Source organism: Ammodytes marinus (genome assembly GCF_949987685.1).
Source record: "Ammodytes marinus genome assembly, chromosome: 6".
In the NCBI taxonomy this organism is placed as follows: Eukaryota; Metazoa; Chordata; class Actinopteri; order Uranoscopiformes; family Ammodytidae; genus Ammodytes; species Ammodytes marinus.
Genome location: NC_137235.1, coordinates 26395159 through 26415817, shown reverse-complemented (window position 1 = coordinate 26415817; position 20659 = coordinate 26395159). Strand labels below are relative to the sequence as shown.

At 44.4% G+C, this 20659-nt stretch overlaps 1 protein-coding gene across 1 annotated transcript in view; it reads left to right on the top strand.

The window, feature by feature from the left end:
• The window catches only part of maml3 (mastermind-like transcriptional coactivator 3), a gene marked incomplete at its 3' end in the record, with an annotated part of 100949 nt that overhangs the window by 77984 nt on the left and 2306 nt on the right, over window positions 1-20659 (top strand). Inside the window, exons 4-5 of the mRNA XM_080028755.1 lie at window positions 16611-16877; window positions 19484-19562. Coding sequence (XP_079884881.1) covers window positions 16611-16877; window positions 19484-19562 — 346 coding nt within the window. The remainder of the gene's footprint in view (window positions 1-16610; window positions 16878-19483; window positions 19563-20659) is intronic.

Sequence of the window (20659 nt, the reverse complement as noted above, 5' to 3'; positions counted from 1 at the left end):
GTGTGTGTGTGTGTGTGTGTGTGTGTGTGTGTGTGTGTGTGTGTGTGTGTGTGTGTGTGTGTGTGTGTGTGTGTGTGTGTGTGTGTGTGTGTGTGTGTGTGTGTGTGTGTGTGTGTGTGTGTGTGTGTGCATTATCTGCATCGCTAAGAGCCCTAAATGAGGCTTTTTTTATTTGTTAGTTTATGTAAAAGCCGCTCAATGCATGGGTAAACACGCGTCACAAGTTTATCCCCTGGGGTCTGCTCTTCTTTCTTTCTTTCTTTCTTTCTTTCTTTCTTTCTCTCTCTCACCCACATCCATGCCACCTCCTCTCTCCCCCACTCAGTCTGTACCATCCATCCATCCATCCGTGTGTCGGTTCCTCCCCTCTCTCTCCATTCCCTCTCTTTCCCTCTAATCTTTCTTTTTCTTTCCTCTGGTCCCTCCCACCCGGGCGATCGGGGTGGGAGAGGAGAGAGTGTGAATCCTTTCGGTAAACGTCTGTTGCCTTGCAGAGCATGTCAGCAGAGCCGGCGCTAATTAGCCGGAATCACAGAATAATTAGTTTTCCTTCTTGTCGTTTAATTTCCATCGCAGCCATCCCCCCCTCTCTCCTCCCCCCCCCCCCCTCCCGCCTCAGTTTCTTTTCAGTCACCGCTGTCACTCGGGCTATTGAGAAGTTTGGACATTCCTTTAGCTTTGTATCACTGTCTAAATATCTATCTCACATACACCACGTCTCTCTTGATCCCTTGATAGGTCTCTCTCTCTCTCTCTCTCCTTCTTCATCTTACGGTGCCGTTCCCCCCTTTCTACATCTGTCTCCTCTCCTCCCCGTGGAGTGTTTTTCCCGCCCACACACCTTTTTCTCTCTATTGAGGTTTTTTTTTTCTCTCTCTTTGCCGTTGTTGACTTAAACACATGGTCGAGCTTGTTTTCTCTCTCCGCGCCTTCCTCCCACTCTGCTTCCATCCTCCCCCCCCCTCTCTCTCTCTCTCTCTCTCTCTTTCTCTCTCTCTCTCTCTCTCTCTCTCTCTCTCTCTCTCTCTCTCTCTCTCTCTCTCTCTCTCTCTTGTGTGTCCCTATAGCGGGTGTTTGTTTACACATCTATCTCTCCCCTCTGGGTTGGCCGACAGTGCACTCCTTCAAAAATGATTTCCCCTATATATCCTCCTTCCCTCCCTCCCTCCCTCCCTCCCTCCTCTCTTCATCTCCTCAGGGCGACTGTTTGCTCCCTTCCTTTATCAACAGCTTTTCCTTCCATCCCCTCCGTGTGTCACTCCTCCACCCACCCTTCACTCGCTCCTCTCCCTCTCTCTCTCCCCCTTAACCCACTCTCTCCATTGCTCTTGTTTTGTATAGAATGATTAGGCGGCGGGAGGGAAGGGTCTCTCTGGTCACAACCGGCGGGTAATTGGCTCTTTTGCTGCTCGGTTTGTGTGCTTTAGTCTGGGTTTAGCGGCCTAGCTATTAGCACAGCATCCACAACAGTGTCAGATGGTGAAGGTCTCACATCAACTTTTACAGGACATGGTAGACTTCCAATGAAATGTGAGCAAAAAATGAACAGGTGGGATGTTCTTTGATGAGCAATCCGTTGTCCACATGCTGCTCATGCTTTGTGCCATGCTCTCTGCCACACCATTGGATTCAACATAAACACACATACTGTACGATGTGTGTTTTTATATGCCATCGTATTTTATTCAACTTTAAAAAAAAGGTTATGCTACATGAATCAGTGTTTTTTTACATCAACAATGGATCAAGTGTCCATGTTTAAAGGTTACCTATTGTCACCAAAATGCACTTTTTCATGTGTTCCCAACATTTACATGGGACCCCAGTGTGACTAGAGACTCCCAAAACAACCGACTCTCTTTTTCTTCACCGCCACCTTTTTGGAAACCTTTGTTCAAAAACCCAAGTCAGATTTCTCTCCCTGTATGACGTCATAAGGGGAGAAGCCAGGCCCCCTCATTACCAGCCTAACCAAGCACTGCCTCCAGCTGTGATAGGCCACACCCCCAGATACACCTGAATCAAACTGGCAGTTAGATTCTGGGCCAATCAGAGCATATACCTGTAAGGCCGAGCTTAAAGAGACAGACTCTGTGAGAAATATAAAGGTTTTTTTTGGACACTACACCTTTTAAAAGTGTGAAAATTAGCATTACATGTGACCTTTTAATGCAATAGGGTAGCAAGTAGTGAGGAACCAACAGACAGTATAACCAGGCTATTCAGTGGCTCCCTCCTCTGCACAGCGTTTAGCCCCTTTTAGCTCATTGATTTGGTTTTACCGACCACCGATTGACTATTTAGGTTAAATCAACCTCACCTCCAGCAGCAGGCAGCCAAATACGTCTCGGAAAAAAGCACCAACTGCTGCCTTCCCAGTCCCAGACAGAGTTAGCAACTATCTGGTGAACATCTAGTGGACAGATTAGCAGTTAAGGAGCCAGATCTTTTTTGTCTGGAGTTGAAAAGCTAAAGCTAGAAAAATGTTCGACTTACAATGTGTCATGTGAAAGGAAACACAATTCCACAACTGTTTGCCAAATGTGTTTGCCATAGCAATTTTAACTGCCGATAATACAGTACCGTATATCAGTTTTGTGTTTCTATCTTCTTACACTGCCCCTAGTGGTCAACAAAAAAAAATCAAAACTTTATAATATGTCTATATGATGGTATGACAAAAGCTGAGGTAGATGTGTCACAGGTATCTTGTGATAAATGAATAATTGGCATCAGCTTAACCGTGGAAATACTGTATGTATCGATTTGGGGGAAAAAAATGTGAATCCATTATCTTCATGCCTTTATCTGTAGGCATCATATTCTTGTTTGGTGTTCGTTTCCAATGTGCCCGTCTCGGATCAGGTCCAAGATTTCCCTATTTTTTTTATGAGAACCATTCGTTGCCTCCCTTTCTGGTGCGGGCAGCAGTACAGTAACTAAAATGCTGTTTTGAATTGGAGGCAAACAGGCTTATAGCGCCAAATGGAAAGCCTGCTATTTATTTCAAACACTCTTTCAAAGATGATACTAGAAAGTAAAGTTTTTGATACGACCACACAGACAGCTTCTGATGCCAGTGCTGCTGTAAGAAAAAAACACAAACACTTCCACACTTCTTATTTTGAACAGACTGCCTCACTAAACCAGGTGTGACTGGTGAGAAAAAAAACAATCGATACTTTTTCTAAGCCAGGCTTTGGAGAACATGTCCAGCCGCGGTAAATGTGCTAGCCTGGTGTTTGTGAGACAGCCGGGCATACAGATGGATAACAGGGGAACAGGGGATGGAGACCGGCTTTAAAGATTATTGGGACAATACATTAGCCTCTGAGCAGCATCTTCAGTATACACACACACACACACATAATCACGTAGCCCTTTTGTTCATTCTATACCACTGTACACCTCTCTCTCTCCCTCTCTCTCTCTCTCTCTCTCTGTCCATCTGTTCTGCTGAGTCGTGAGATCAGGAGAGGGTCTATACATCACCTCTCCACCTCCCTTGGGACAACGCAGTGGAGGAGGGGAGAAAAGGAATGGGAGAGATTGGCCTGGTGCTCTCTCTCTCTCCCTCTCCCTCTCCCTCTCTCTCTCTCTCTCTATCTCCCTCCCTCTCTCTATCTCCCTGTCACACACACACACTCACACTGAAACCCCCCACAACACCAGCAGCAGCTGTTAGCAATGACGGCAAATAGTTTTTTCCTGAGCCTATTTGTGGTACACTACTGATTGGAATGTCCTTACTCTGTGTGTGTGTGTGTGTGTGTGTGTGTGTGTGTGTGTGTGTGTGTGTGTGTGTGTGTGTGTGTGTGTGTGTGTGTGTGTGTGTGTGTGTGTGTGTGTGTGTGTGTGTGTGTGTGTGTGTGTGTGTGTGTGTGTGTGTGTGTGTGTGTGTGTGTGTGTGTGTGTGTGTGTGTGTGTGTGTGTGTGTGTGTGTGCGAGAGAGAGAGAGAGCTGGATTAGGGTTTTAGCTGCATTAGGGAAGAGACCAACACTTAGTTTAATGGAATTTCCATTTTCTACTTTTTGAGAACACAGTGTTATCTGACGACGGATCGACACATAGACAGACAGAGAGAGAGAGAGAGAGAGAGAGAGTGACAAAGAGAAAGAAAGGGAAAGCAATGGATAGTGTGTGATTGGTGAAGGGAGGGGTATCATCACCAAACAAGCCGACAGAGAGAGAGAGACAAACAGTGAAATAGAGAAACTTTAGAGAAAGACACAGTAATGCACTGGATGTGGGAGGGAGGGAGGGAGGGGGGGGCAGACGGAGGGAGAGAGATGAGTAGAATACAATAATGTGATAAAGCAGCTGAGGGATGGAGGTATTTCTACACTCCGGCGCTTTTAGTTCCAATTTCTACTTTTTACGGCAGATTTCATCATATTACCAAAGGCCATTTTGTCTCTATGGTGGATAATAGGCTGCTGTGGAATTATTGCAGATGCTGCCTTAGATAATGGTCATTCTGTGTCTCTCTGTCTCTCTCTGTCTCTCTCTCTCCTTCCCCTGGTCTCCCGTGTGTTAGAGAGGGAGCGGCGAGGCAAGGGAGGTAAAAAGAGGAATGAGATTAATGGCGTACAAAGATTGGGCTAGAGTCGGGGGCGATGGAGATAGCAGAGGGTGCAGCGCGTGGCTAAATGTGTTAGACAAAAGGAAGTGAGGAGAGGCTGTGCACGTGTAGTTAGTGCTCACGCTGATTTGTCAATGTTTGCTTCTAATGCAATGAGTGGATAAGATAAAACTGGATTTTGTCATCATTATATCCACACTCAAGAGCACACTAGAGCGAAATGATTCTGCAGCATGTATTCCATGTTTAAAAACCAACACTGATCACTGCTCTTCAAGTCATTTGGAAACGGATGAATTGTTCATCCTTCAAGCTGAAGTGCCAAACAATTGCTGTTTCCAGATGTTTTTTTTTTTTTTTTTTTTTTTTTTTTTAACCAAACTGGACATTTGATGATGTCACTTTGGTTTATAAGAATTATTATTGAACATTTTTCAATACATGTTTAGGAAAAATTTTTTTAATTGTTAGTTGCAGCCCTACTTGTGAGCAATCGGTCAATTGTTCTAATCCATCTATCAAAAAGAAAATACCAGTGGCAAAAGTTTAGAATTTTAATTTTGTTTTGTCTTCTATCATATTAGCTTGAAGAAAAGTTGGTTGGACCAAACAAACAACTTAATGGACTGTCTGTCGCCCAGAAATGTCCGTTTCATCTGCAGCACTTGTTGCATTCTTTACTATTTTCTTACATTTTTAAAAATTAAACGATTAATCATCAGCGGGAAAATAATGAGTTGATCATTTAGCTTTTAGTGGCAGTCCTGATCAGTTGCACCTTCAGTGTGTTGTAGTTTATATTGAGATAGCTATACAGTTGAAATGACTGAGTGTGATTAAGTACAAATGCATGTCTGGTAGTAGCAGCCCTCCCACTGAGTGTAATAGAACCAACAGACAGTATAGAGTGTGCATATATATGAACACAGTATAGAGTGGATATAAGCCTACTCTTCCATATTAGACAATCTCAATGGAGTGTGGAAGGATAGAGGGAAAGGTGTGGAGGAGGGGGGGGGGGGTGGATCATGATGGAGGGAAGAGGGAGGCAGTGAGATGATGTAAAGACAAGAGGAGAGAGGGGGATGGAAAAAGAGGAGAGGAAAGAGCGCCTGAAGAAACACAGGAAGAGAGAGGGATGGAGAGACTTGAGGAAGACGACTGGAAGGAGGGGGGAGGAGGGGAGCCTATCTATTGCCCCGAGACTACGGCAGAAAGAGAAAAAGAGAGAGTGAGAGAGCAAAAAGAGTGATGGCCTTACAGCAGCACCTAATGGCTTCTCTGGAGAGAGGGAGAGAGTGGAGAGGAGGAGGAGAAGGCATAATGAGGGGGCTATATGACAGAGGCTAGAGATAGATTTAGAGAGGTGGATGGAGGGAGAGACAAAGAGAGGTGGAGGTTATGCGGCTGTTTCGGATGGAGTCCAAGAAAGCAGCAGCAGCAGGAGGAGGAGAGAGTGAAAAAGAGTGAAATGGTAAACTGTGAAAGGGAAGGGGAGGGGAGGGGAGGGCTAAGATGATATAGCTGCTAAGGAGGGGACACGTCCGGACTTTAAAGGTGTAGTCACTGATTCTGGTGAAAGCTTGTTGTCAAAATCAGTGAATAATATATCACCTCACGATCTGCTACATCTTCGTACTGTGTGTGTGTGAACTGAAAAAAATGTGGTGTTAATACACAGCCTAGGCTCTGTAAACTTGTATATAAACAAAGGGGGGGTGCACCGTAGCTATAGCAACAATGCGCGTTGACATAGCCTAGGCTGTGTATTAACACTGGGTATTTTTTTTTCAGTGTGCCGTGCACACAATCGTACAGGTAACAGATCCGATTCACTGATTTTGACAAAAAGGTGATTCGACCTTTAAATGGGCAACAGCGTGAATGAAGATGGATGTGTGTGGGTGAAGAAAAACAAATAAAAGCACAAGGGGTTGAGGCAAGATGGAGGAGCAGGAGAGAGCATGCAGCGCTATCGGGAGATATGAGGGAAGATCAGCCACACCGTGTGAACAAAGAAAAGGAAAGGAGTCAGGGAGAAGATGGATGGAGTCACAGGGCTGGAGAGAGAACAAGGGAGGAAGGGCGGCTCGGGGCGGAGGAGTGGCTGAAAAGAGATGGAGAATGGAGACGAAGGAGAGGAAATGGGACAGAATGAGACGAGATTGAGTGAGTGAGAGAGAGAGAAAGAGAAAGAGAGACAAAAAAAGAAATAAATGAAGAAAGACGGGAAGCGAGAGAGCGTGCAGTGAGACGGTAAAGGGAGGAGGCAATTGAAGAGGAGGGTTGTTCAGAGGGATGGAGGACGGCTGGGTGGATTAAGAGGCAGTTTACTGTCATAACCAAAGAGAGAGGGAGCGAGCTAAACAGAGAGAAGAGGGGAGGATGGACGGATGAGTGGGAAACGTATCTCTCTCTCTCCACCGCCCGTTAACAGCCGCGTTATGGCACTGATCGCAGCTGTGAATAATTCAGAGCCGCTAGTTGGGATTTCTCCCTGGGAAGAGCCCGAATGTGATAACCTCTCACGCACAAAGACACACACACACACACACACACACACACACACTATACACTGTTTGATGTCCTCTCTCTCTCTCCCTCTCTCTCTGTTTATTGCTACTCCCAGCTATGAGCTTTGTGTATATTACCCTCAATATATGTGTGCACGTACACGCGGTGGTAATAAAGAGAGAGATAGAAAGAGAAAGACATCGAGAGCAAATGAAGAGAAGGAGCGTTCCGTCTGCTGCCGTGGCTCCAGGTTGTCACTCAGACGTATACCAATCTCTGCCCCGCCATGATTAGATTACATCCAAACGCATAAATATTTCCCCTCTCTCCCTCGTACACACTGCCCTCCCCCATTTAAAATGCACACATTTTTTTTTACATCACTCACTCACTCTTTCCCCAGACGTGGCCTCATGTACTCGCGTGTGCGCACGTGTGTGTCTTTAAGGTCTCCATGGCGACCGTTTCCAGGGTGATTTACTACAGCACCTGGTCTCTCTCAGGGTGGTATACGCTCGTCTGCTGGCCTCAGAACCCTTTCCCCGGCCACCAGTCATCTCACCCCCTCCCTCCGTCCCTCTCTCTCTCCCTCCATATCTCCCTCCCTCTCCCTCTCTCTCTCTCTCCAACCCTCCCTCTCTCCTCCGCCTGTCCGCACTAACATGATTTACACCTGTCTCATGTCCTCTCGCTGCCCGTCATATTCCACCCGTCTGTGACCGTTCGTCCACCTCGGGAAATAACATTCACAAGAGCAAAAGCAGTGATAGGTGCGGGCTGAAACTGTTCATGTCCATTCATGATCAGAGGGATGGAGGACGGCTGGATGGGTTAAGAGGCAGTTTGAGTTTACTGTCATAACCAAAGAGAGAGGGAGCGAGCTAGAAAGAGAGAAGAGGGGAGGATGGACGGATGAGTGGGCAACGTATCTCTCTACCACCAAAATGGATCCACAGTTTAGATTAGGGCCACATGATATCTGGAGAATATGGATGTGATATGCAATAACGTTGTTGAATGTTGCGTTGATGACGATATCATTTTGCGATAAATGAACCAAATACTAAAATATGCGATGTCAATCTTTCTGCGATTCTGACTTCACTGCCCACGTAGATCCCAGACATTGTGTAGCCCTATGCAGACAAAAGAAGTGGAATGCATCATTTCCATTATAACAATATGATTGTTGATCATTCATAAATCACTTGAGCAAAAAGATCCTTATGATCTTAAAACATGTTCTAGTAGGATGCATCTGATCGGCCAAATATATGCGGAGCGTGAAGGCATAGCACAAGGAATATGCTATCATTTACTGCAGCTCAATGTTGATAGCGCATTAACGATTGTTCTATATATTGTGAAGCCTTACAGTTTAGATATTTGATTACTTTAAGTTGTTCATCAAGTAATTCATCAAGCGAAAAGCATCACATTCACTCAATAATAGAGTTTTGACTGCAATTTTACTAAGATACTAAGATAGAGAGAACTGCACACTCTTTTTTCTCATATGTTCAGGACATTTAAAAAAAAGGTAACCGTTAAAAATATTTATTTATACATATATACTCAACAAAAATATAAACGCAACACTTTTGTTTTTGCTCCCATTTTTCATGAGATGGACTTAAAGATCTAAAATTCATTCCAGATACACAATATTACCATTTCTCTCAAACATTGTTCACAAATCTGTCTAAATGTGTGATAGTGAGCACTTCTGCTTTGCTGAGATAATCCATCCCACCTCACAGGTGTGCCACATCAAGATGCTGATCTGACATCATGATTAGTGCACAGGTGTGCCTTAGACTGTCCACAATAAAAGGCCACCCTGAAATGTGCAGTTTTGTCTCACAGCAAAATGCCACAGATGCCACAAGCATTGAGGGAGCGTGCAATTGGCATGCTGACAGCAGGAATGTCAACCAGATCTGTTGCTCGTGCATTGAATGTTCATTTCTCCACCATAAGCCGTCTCCAAAGGCATTTCAGAACTTCGCACAGCCATTGAAGAGGAGTGGACCAACATTCCACAGGCCACAATTGACAATCTGATAAACTCTATGCGAAGAAGATGTGTTGCACTGCATGAGGCAAATGGTGGTCACACCAGATACTGACTGGTTCTGAATGCCCAGACCCCCAATAAAGCAAAAAAATTCATATTTCAGAGTGGCCTTTTATTGTGGACAGTCTAAGGCACACCTGTGCACTAATCATGATGTCAGATCAGCATCTTGATGTGGCACACCTGTGAGGTGGGATGGATTATCTCAGCAAAGCAGAAGTGCTCACTATCACACATTTAGACAGATTTGTGAACAATGTTTGAGAGAAATGGTAATATTGTGTATCTGGAATGAATTTTAGATCTTTAAGTCCATCTCATGAAAAATGGGAGCAAAAACAAAAGTGTTGCGTTTATATTTGTGTTGAGTGTATATGATATTTGGCGAGGGCATTTCACTCAAAACCACAAATATGAACATCACAAAATGGCATTCAAGTTAAGTCATGAGATCTGCAACGTCTGTAGAATTCATCATTTTTCTGGGCACCCTGAAAGTCTGTACCAAAATATCATGTTTCAAGTCTGGACTAAAGTGGTAGAACAAGCTATCCACAATGCCGCTCACTCACTGGTGGTGGTGGCCAAGAACATTAGGTCTGAGAAATAACCCGAGGGGGATCTCTCATGACGCCTGGTTACCACACGCTGTCGTCTCGTTTTGGCCGTACATTTAGAGTATGTGAATTTGTTTTGCTAAGTGGGGGAGTGTGGGTGGAGCTGTGGTGAAAGTCACCATGTACAAACCAACACAGCTAAAAAAGAGTGAACGCTGAGGAAAGCTATCAGTCCAAAGACAGTCACCAACCAGCTATAATGTCCTATTAATGGAACAGTCAATTACAGTGGTGAAAGATGCTCTGCCACACACTGGAATGTGGACATGCACATTCTGTAGATCATCACAAAGTAGTAAAAAGACATTGAGGAACACATAGGGACAAGAGTTGAACACTGCTAAATTATATAGTGTGATTAGTCTATGGAGTCAATATTAATGAAAAGACATTAATACAATTAAGAAAATTGTCATTTAAGGAATGTGATGTCACATGTGATTGCAAACAGGCATGCAGTGACATACCAGGCTCTATGTTGTCTGTGGGTGGCATCCTGTGTGTGCAGAGAAATCCCTTGGTTAAGCTCAGTGCCTCCATACAGCATTCACGCTGCACGGATTCATTTAGTTGAATTGATCCACTATTGCATGCCTACATGCATTTCACAGCAGCCCTGCGTGGCATCATGCTGCTTCGGTTATGGTTAAAGGATGATCCCTTGAAAACCTGTCAAGCCAGCCTTTTGTTTTAGAGTCTGAGAGAGGAGATTTGCAAAAAAAAAAAGAGTAAGGGGTTGGGTGTATTTCACTTTGATATTACCCCTTAAATTATATATGTATGTGTGTGTGTGAGAGAGAATGTGTGTAGATTCAGAAGATTCAGAAATAGGCCAGTTAGGGTTTAGAGCAGAGCGATGTTAAGAGATTAAACAGACCTCTGTGGGGAGCAAGACTCCTCTCCAGCAGTTTAAATATAACTCTCTTCAGGGAGAAACTGTGTGTGTGTGTGCTTACGTCTATATGTGTGTCTGTGTGTACGTCTTGTGTCTGTGTGTATATCTTATGGCTGTGTGTGTGTGTGAAGAGGTGGATGGTGTTCCACACAACTGGCTAAAGAATCAAACCACTGGCGTTATATGTGTGTGTGTGTGTGTGTGTGTGTGTGTGTGTGTGTGTGTGTGTGTGTGTGTGTGTGTGTGTGTGTGTGTGTGTGTGTGTGTGTGTGTGTGTGTGTGTGTGTGTGTGTGTGTGTGTGTGTGTGTGTGTGTGTGTGTGTGTGTGTGTGTGTGTGTGTGTGTGTGTGTGTGTGTGTGTGTGTGTGTGTGTCAAAGTGATGTCTTCTTTACCTTTGGCGCTGTGGGGATAGCTTGGTACTGTGAGGTCTGGCTCTACCATCTGCTCAGGGTTAGTGTGCATGCGTGTTTTTTTTAATGTGCGCGCATAGTTATGGTTGTGTCAGGTTCTGCATAATACTTATGTTTTAACCATGCGCTCTAATACACAACACGTGTTTGTTTTTTTGTCACTACACATACTTTGCAACTAGCGTGTTAAGTAGAGTGAAGCTGAGAGCATGCTGACACAAGACTAAAAGAATCCTTCATTTATGGACTAATAGCTGTAGACAAGCACACTGCAGTCACATTTGTGTCCAGTTTTACACGATTATGGTCACTTTGGTGCAGATTCCAGTTGACAAACTTAATAAATTCTGAATATAATTGCGATCTGAGGCGAGCCTAGACCTGACCATTGGTTGCCATGGGCGAATCTGGTACCTTGTTTGACTTTGATTTGTGCTTTTTCCTGGATGTATTCTTGAGTTATACTGTTGGAGCCATTTAGAGGTTTTTTGTGTTTAATATATTTAAGTAAATAAATGTTTAGTTTATGGCTTAAATTATGATTTACGAATTACAAAGTTTAGGAAATATTAATCAAATGTTTATTCATATGTATATTTATGCATTTTGTTTGAATGTGGTGATTAGTATTTTGTGTCAGCTGGGGTGTCGTGCTCTACCTTGAGCCTATTGGAGGCCCTCATATAGGGGAGGGATTTAGCTTTTGTTCAGGTTTGGAAGGCAGGGAGCCAACAGTTTTTTGACCACGTTACCACATTACTTCATATTATTTTACATTGAAAAGTATTTTTTTGTGTAGTAAGAACCCTGTTTTGGCCGCAAAATCAGTCACATTGTTTGGAGTTTTTATGTTTATTATTTCCTGGAAAGTCAACCGGAGTTATTGTTTAATAAATCACTCAGCACCAAGTTAAACTCTCTCCGTGCATGCTTACCAAAAGGACGTGTGTCGGACTATCTCTGCCTCAGAAACAAAGAGGGTGAACAAAGGGTTTGCCACTTCATATACTGTAAACCTGTTGGCCTTCAATGTTAGACTGATAGTGATACACACACATCAACATGAACATTGTACAAAACATATTCTGTTTGTTCATGTAGAGCATCTAGTATTGGATTATTAACTCTGCTAGCTATGAGGAGGTTGACTGTGACACTTAAGAACATTTGACTATGAATCTGTGTGATACCAGATACTAACCCCTAACCCACGGTTGCATAGTGGAAGTTTTTCACATTCTTTTCTTAGATCAAAACCAACTACCTTTTCTTTAATAGCATCTTATTCAAAAGTCATACATTGATTGTATATGATATATATACCATTCTCCTCCATCCTGACAATAGCAGCTTACATTTCTTAACAGTCTATATTTTGGCAAATAGGGAATTCCAATTTGTAATTCATCTCCATGTTATTTTATTTTCCCGGTACTGGGCATAGATTAGCAATAGAGTGCAGTGTTAAACCAATCTTGTGCATTTTATATGAATGACATACAAATGTCATTTGTATGTTAGCCATGGTCATTTTCGTAAATGTCATAAAAGACAGTTGTTAAACTGTGCACCTGGTTTCTGCTAGGTATTGCTTGAGAATGGTACTATATTGTGTGGATAATATAATTTACATTTTCAAGAGTGTTGATCTATGTAGGACCTACATACATCGACACACTCCTTGAAAATGCATAAAAGTCCACTCTCCCGGCAGACTCTCTCTGTGAGGCATCCATAGTCATATTACCACCAGTGCCTTTCACAGCTCTTTTCATTTGCATAATTCTACACGTCTCAGAGCTCGCCCCCGCGGGTCAGAGTGCAAGGTCAACCAGTGGGACGCTCAAGGACGTTGAGACATTGACGGGCGCGGGCTGTGAAAGAGATCAAAGCAGTGACCTTCAAGCTGCGCGCACACGCCGGGGACACGCACCACTAGCACACTAGCACCATCATCTGCATCGCTAAAACCATCCACTTCTACATCGTCCACCACTGATCCACATGCAGAAAGCAATGCGGACGGATGTACTTCCTGTTGGCTCCTCTCATCCACTGCTCCTGCTCTCCTCCTCCTCCTCTTCACACTCCCTCCTTCCCTCCCTCCCTCCCTTCCTCCCTCCCTCCCTTCCTCCCTCCCTCCCTCTCTCTCTCCTTCCCTCCCTCCCTCCTTCCCTTCTCTTACACAAGTGGGTGACAGATGTGAGCCACTCTAGAGAGCACACAGACACCCAGCACTCTGCTGCCAGGCGCCGAGAGCTGCTCTTATAGGCTGTGTGTGTGTGTGTGTGTGTGTGTGTGTACGTGTGTATTTACACATGATGTGTTGTTGCGTTTCACTAGATGCCATTATGCATGAAATGTAAGGGATCTTGTAATGCTGTACTGGTCCGTCCGTCTGTCTGTCTCTCTGTGTTTTTGAATGGGAGTGTGTGTGTGTTTGGGTGGGTGTGTGTGTGTATGAATTTGTTTGAGTGTTTTTATATCATAGTAGCTAATGCAGCCTTTAATCTCATTGCTGTGTGTTCACTTAGGGAGCAAATCATTCTATCCCATATATGAGCATGTGTGGTTGCACCTTTTAAGCACACCCATACAGAGAATAAATAAGACACATATTTCTGCTGCACTAGAGACACAGGAAACCAAATGGACAATCCCTCTCACTATCTCTGTCCCCACACTCTCTCACTTACACACATGCACACACACACACACACATTTCCGCTCACTCCACGTGTAATGTAATCACCTGGGCTCTCCATGCTTCCTAACCCAATATAGCTGACAGCCTCCACCACACACACACACACACACACACACACACAGAAACAAACACACACACACACACACACACACAGAAACAAACAAACACGCACATCCTCCTGAACAACCTGTGATACATTCAATATCATTTCATCCTCTGTTCCTTTGTTGTTCCTGCCTGATCTCTCCTGCTACATGTCTGCATCTTCCAGCTGTTTCAATCTTCCTCCTGTAGTTAGCAGCTAAACACGTGCCTCATTAGTTGCCATACTTTTCTGTTGAATAGCACGGAGTTATAGGACTGACTTGTGCCGGTCCATGGAATATAAGGTATCTTGGGGACAGTCATAGAAACTGAGGCAGAGACAGACAGTTGGATTGACACGGCTAAAAGACAACAAAAAAAAATACAGACTATGGACGCTCTCTGTAATGTAATGGCATTCATGAGTAAGGGCTATGAGGGAATGGGCAATGGACTGATTAACAGAGAAATTTGAGGACGTAGAAAAGCCAAATGTGTTTAACTGCGAGTGTGTTTGTGTGTGTGAACTGTACGTGTGACTCGCTGGAGCCTGCCCAGCATTGTGGAGGGGTGACCGGGGCGCAGTGGCCATAAGCGCTCCTTTTTCGAGTCGCCATCTGCTCCTCGCCGCAGCAACTGTTGCCAGGCTACCTGCTCTCCTCTCCTCCCCTATGTCCCACCTTTTTTACTCCTCCTCTTTTGGCCCATCACCTCCTCCCGTGTCTTCTCCTCTTTTGTCATTCTGCTAGCGTTCCTTCCTTATTTCCTCACACATGGCCTTTCTCTTCCCCTTCACTTAATTTAATTTCCTTTTTCATTATAAAGAGGTTACCTGCTTTCTACTCAGAAAGGTTTATCAGCTTGACATTCAAGCGTGGATATTAGCAACGCTTCGCTACTAACTGAACTTAACAGCACTGAAATACTTCTCCAACTACTGCTAATTCATCGCTCTAGCACTTTTTTCATCCTTTGTGTGTGTGTGTATATGGATGTCATTTTCTTAAGCTAACTGCTTCTGGGCTACTACCAGCACTTCTCCCCTGCAGCACGCATGCACACACACAGACAGACAGACAGACACACACACACACACACACACACACAGACAGACACACACACACACCTTCAAAATCTTTCATTCTCTGTGACCCCAGTCTGCAAAGAGAGAGAGAGAACTGGGGAACGAGTGGAGAAAGGAGTTTGATGGCGGGGTGTTTAGAGAGAAGGGAATAAAAAAGAGGTAGAGGGGGAGAGGGAGAGGCAGAGATCGTAGATCAGAACCGTCATGATTGAGCCATCTGCTGAGAGGAGGCCAGTGAGACTCAAACACACACATACACACACACACACACGCACCTCAAAGATCACCACTGCCACCCTATGGTCATTTCCTGACACTACTCCTCTCCTACCCCTCTCTCTGCTCCTTTCTTACATGGTCCGACTGCCCTGCTACCATTCCGGCAGCAACATGCCAACCAGAGATGAGACACTTAGGCCTTTAGCTCTGAACATCGATCAGTCTGGTCTGGCTGTCTGGTGAGCCAGTCTAAAGCAGCCCATTTTGTTTGCTCCATGGGTTTTTTTTGTTGTTGTACTCTTTAATATATGAGGTTTATCTCCACCTAAGAAGAGCAGCTCCTCAGTACGGATTATGAGGCTTTGGCTCTTTCAAAACATATAGAGGATAGCGATGTGTTACACGCTCTCGCCAAAGCTGCGATGCGCTGCCGTAATCCTGCTTTTGCTGTTTCATTCTTGCCCTGCAGTTAAATGTGATTTGCTGCACACCAATAGCCACCCACGGGCACAGACAGTGGTGTCTGTGTGTAGCTGCGTCTTTATGTGTGCAAACACCCTTTACCGGTCTGAATGGTTTTGTGTCTCCCCTCCTCTCGTGGCCTTACCGTCAGCAGGCCTAAACGGTGTCCACTCTAGTTCAGCTGTCTAACCTTTAATAGATTTCTAAACGCTCCCCTTCCATTGGCCAGAGCAGGCCATTTCATCCTATTAGAGATTAGCATACGGCTGAGTGGTGGAGGAAGTGCTCTTTATATGCTAATGAGAAGATAATGTATGCAGCAAGGACTCAGGGTGGGCCCGAAGAGCTGAATCTTAAGGCCGTCCTGTCTTTCTCTTGTTTTCAACTCTCATTCACAGACACTTGGATTGTGTGTGTGTGTGTGTGTGTGTGTGTGTGTGTGTGTGTGTGTGTGTGTGTGTGTGTGTGTGTGTGTGTGTGTGTGTGTGTGTGTGTGTGTGTGTGTGTGTGTGTGTGTGTGTGTGTGTGTGTGTGTGTGAGCTTTTATATAGCATAATGGCTGACTACGCTTTTATGCCTCAATCTGACAAGGTGTTACTGTGTGTGTTGAATGTGCACTTCTTCTGTACATGGTGCAGACGTATGACATTGTCTTCTGAAAAAGAGCAGTAACAATGGCACTGAACAGGATGTAAGCTTAGTTTCATATGGCTTTATTACATGCAAAAACAAACTCATTTAGCCATTCAAATCAACTTTAAAACAATAGTTCAACATGTTTGGTCAACATTTAGTTAAGCGTTAGTTAAGAAAAACAAACTTAACAAAGCATAGTTCCCAGGATGACAAACTAGTCCTTTTAACTTGCTTGATCGCTAAGTGATTGACCGATTGCTATAAAGCAGTGTGTCTGACCAGCTGTCCCCCCCCTCCCCTCCTCCTTTCTTGTCCCTACAGGAACAAGGTGTGGTGGGAATGTCTCGACCACCGGGGGCCATCCCTCCTCCTCACCCTGCGGGGAGCGTGGCCTCGGGGGTGGGACCCAACCAGGGCTCAGGGCCTCCGCCGGGCTACGTGGGCAACCAGCAGCAGGCGGCCATGATGAAGCAGATGATGGCCATGGAGCAGGAGAAGAGGGTTCAGATGCACATGATGGAGCAGCAGAAGCAGCAGCAGCTCTTTAGGGAGCAGAGACAACAGCAGCAGCAGCTACTGGCCGAACAGGTGGGTTTGTTGTTCGTACAAGTCAGTGCTGAGAGGCATTTAAAGGTGGAGTCTGTGATTCTGGAGAACGCTTCTTGTCAAAAATCAGTGTATATCTCCTCACCATCCACTACTTGTCTGTACTGTGTGTACGCTGGGAGAGAAAAAAAAATCCAGTGTTAATATACACAGCCTAGGCTCTGTAAACGGGTATGTAAACAAATGGGCCCACTGTAGCTATAGCGACATGCCCGTTTACTAGGCTGTGTCTCAAGCGTTCTCCAGAATCCATCCCTCCCCCTTTAAATTATATATGTATATAGGTGTGTGTCTGTGTATTGTTTGTTCACACATTCCTGTACAATTGTCTGTGTGGGCAGCTCAAACCATGGCAGCCCACCCTCTCTTCATTCTTTCGGTTGCATGTATAATTACCCTCAACCAGTCCCTTCTTCACAACTCCCTGTGTGTGTGTGTGTGTGTGTGTGTGTGTGTGTGTGTGTGTGTGTGTGTGTGTGTGTGTGTGTGTGTGTGTGTGTGTGTGTGTGTGTGTGTGTGTGTGTGTGTGTGTGTGTGTGTGTGTGTGTGTGTGTGTGTGTGTGTGTGTGTGTGTGTGTGTGTGTGTGTGTGTGTGTGTGTGTGTGTGCGCGCGTGTGTGTCGCCTGCTGTGATAATGTGGTGTTTTCTTTTTATTTATCTCTCTGTGAGGGAATCAAGTGTTTAAGAGTTTTGAACTCTAAAGTCACCACCCACTATGTTGGTTTTAATTGGATCTGCAACAAACAAAAAAAACATTCACTGACACACAAGTAGAAGTTTCTGAAAGTAAAACAAATCCTGTCTGGGTTAAGTGGATTGTGTTAACTGGATTCCACCATTTAAATGAGCAACACCTCTGCTTTCTGGGTACACATTCAGTAGATGCTTTTTCATGCCGCTCGGAATGCAGGGCTGCCTTTGCTTTCCTGTTTGAACACTGATCAGTTAACGGTGCTATTTGTGTAAGAGGGCATCACACACTGGGGGCGCCTTTAGCTCAGTTGGTAAGGCGTCCCCCTCCCGGGCCGGGCCCAGCAGCAGACCCGGGTTCGATTCCCGCCCGCGGTCGTTCTCTGCATGTCACTCCCCTCTCTGCCCCATTTCACCTCTGTCTCTCTGCACTGTCAAATAAAGCATAAAAATGCCCAAAAAATATCTTTAAAAAAATAAAAATAAAATAAAAAATAGGGTATCACACAGATAATATAATCCTGAAAACTAAAACCTGTCTCACTTCTACTATACCAAAACATCTGTGTAAATTCATCTATACTGAATATACTGTATGTCCTACCTCTACTATACCAACACATCTCTCTATTGTGCAAACCATATGGCTTCACTACTTTAAACACCTGTCCCACATCTGCCTGTATTATCTTTACCTAACATGTGTCTCACCCCTACTGTACCAAACCGCTTTCTGGTTGGCAAACAACCGTCTCACACCTGCTCTACCACACCATCTCTCTCACCTGTACTGTGGCATTCGTGCTAAATAAGGGTTTTAGATGAGGTTTTAAAATTAGAATTGGGGTATTCGTATTCTGTCAATGCTAGAATCTCACCTATAATGCAAAATGCACTCTACTCATGGTTTTTATCATTAATGTGGGTCTCCAGTTTGACTAGAGACTCCCAAAATATGACGAGAAAAACTCTCTTTCTCTCCACCTCTCTGAATTACTGTGTTCAAAAACCCCAGTCCGATTTCTCTCCCGTTATGATGTCATAAGGGGAAACCCCCCCCCCCCCTTATTACCAACACAACTTAGCACTACCTCCTGCTGTGATAAGCACACCCCCAGATAACACTGAATCTAACTGGCAGTTAGTTTCAGGGCCAATCAAAACACACTGGGCCCTTTGGAAGGCTGGGCTTAAAGAGACAGCCTCTAAAACGGAGCATTTCTGACAGAGGCTGAAAAGAAAATATTTAGACTGGCACTGAGAAATATAAAGGAAAGAAATAAACAATTTCTAGTAGAAACCCAATTTACATTTTTTAACCTTAAAATCAGCTAATTATGTGACCTTTAAACATTGACAGTGTACTTTCTGGAAGTTTACAACACTCACGACACATTGAGGTGCAACTAGGCCACAAAAGTAGGATATGGAGAAAAGAAGGCTTTGCACATTTTGGTCCAATCCAAGTATTTAATGATAACAAATCATGCAAATACAGTATGTGTCCCCCAATGAAGTGACAGAAAGTGTGGCTTTATGGCATTATATACAGTACTTTGGAGCCAAGACTCCAGTGTGCATTTTGTATTACCTGTTCTTTTTGTTCGACCCTTCTTCTTGTCTGTATTCCATAATGATACCAAATCTTGAATTTGTGAAAAAGATATGAAGGCACGCAACACACTAATAACCTACACTTTGTGTGTGTGTGTGTGTGTGTGTGTGTGTGTGTGTGTGTGTGTGTGTGTGTGTGTGTGTGTGTGTGTGTGTGTGTGTGTGTGTGTGTGTGTGTGTGTGTGTGTGTGTGTGTGTGTGTGTGTGTGTGTGTGTGTGTGTGTGTGTGTGTGTGTGTGTGTGTGTGTGTGTGTGTGTGTGTGTGTGTGTGTGTGTGTGTGTAGCTCCAACAGCAGCAGCATCTCCCCAGACAGATGGTCCAGGGCCAGAGGAATCCATACCCCCAAGTCAATCAGTACCAAGGTGAGACGCACAAGCCCATACATTAATTTCATCTATGCAACAATACAATTCACACAAAATGAGCGAAAAAAAGAAGAAGAATGACAGCTCCCCAATAGATTTTTTAATAAGCGAGGCAACACCTGACCTAAATTCTTCAGAGTTGTATTGATGAACACATTAGTTAATGGATTTTTTGGGTAAATTAGTATCCAGTGCTTTGCAAAGCATCCAGATGGTTACACAAAAAAATGCTATCTATCACACATGCACACTTGGGCTGCCACAAATATGGTGTACGTATGTGGTAGAGTGCCACAAGACATTTAACAGATTTTACAGTTCACTCTGTGCCATATTCAGAGACAGATAGACACACAAACACTTAAAAAAACGTGTATGCAAACAGAAGCGCTCCGTCTGTCAGATACATCAGTTAGCACTCGGATGCTCTTCAAACTCCGTCTTTCTCTCCTTCTCTCTCTCTCTCTCTCTCTCTCTTTCTGGCAAAAAAATATAGAATATTCCTTCTCTGCCTGTTACCACGGCAACTTGTCTGTCCTGGATCCCCCAGAGTTCTGGTGAAGTCAGAGAGATGGATGAGAGGAGGGAAATGGGAGAGAGAAAGAGAGAGAGAGAGCGGGGGGTTGGTAACAAGAGGAATAGGTAGCTGGTCTTGTAGGTAGAAGGAGAGCGAGAGAGATGAGTGGGTGAGGGGATGATAGAGAGATGAAGGAATATACAGAGAAAGGGGGGAGGAAAGTCAAGTTGAAAGCCATTTATAGCCATCACACAGTGTTGTCTACAAGTCTGGGAGATAATGTTGTAGGCCTTGAAATGGACCTGTTAGTGCAGCTATCCTGCAGCGTTTCTAGCGATTTTTTGATAGCAATAAGTGCGCTAGTAACACCTGCAATCAGAACACAATCACATTCACCGTAGTTACCGGTACATGAAATAGTGTGGTACAGATGTGGCTTTTTTGTCAATTACACCCCCCACTCCCCCAAAAATCTGCTCACTCCCTACCTACTTACAAGTGTGGAGTTTGTGATGCTCTTCCTTTTTATTCCCTGTGTAACAGTTCCAGTCCGAGCGGTAAGGTGAGGGATTAGTGG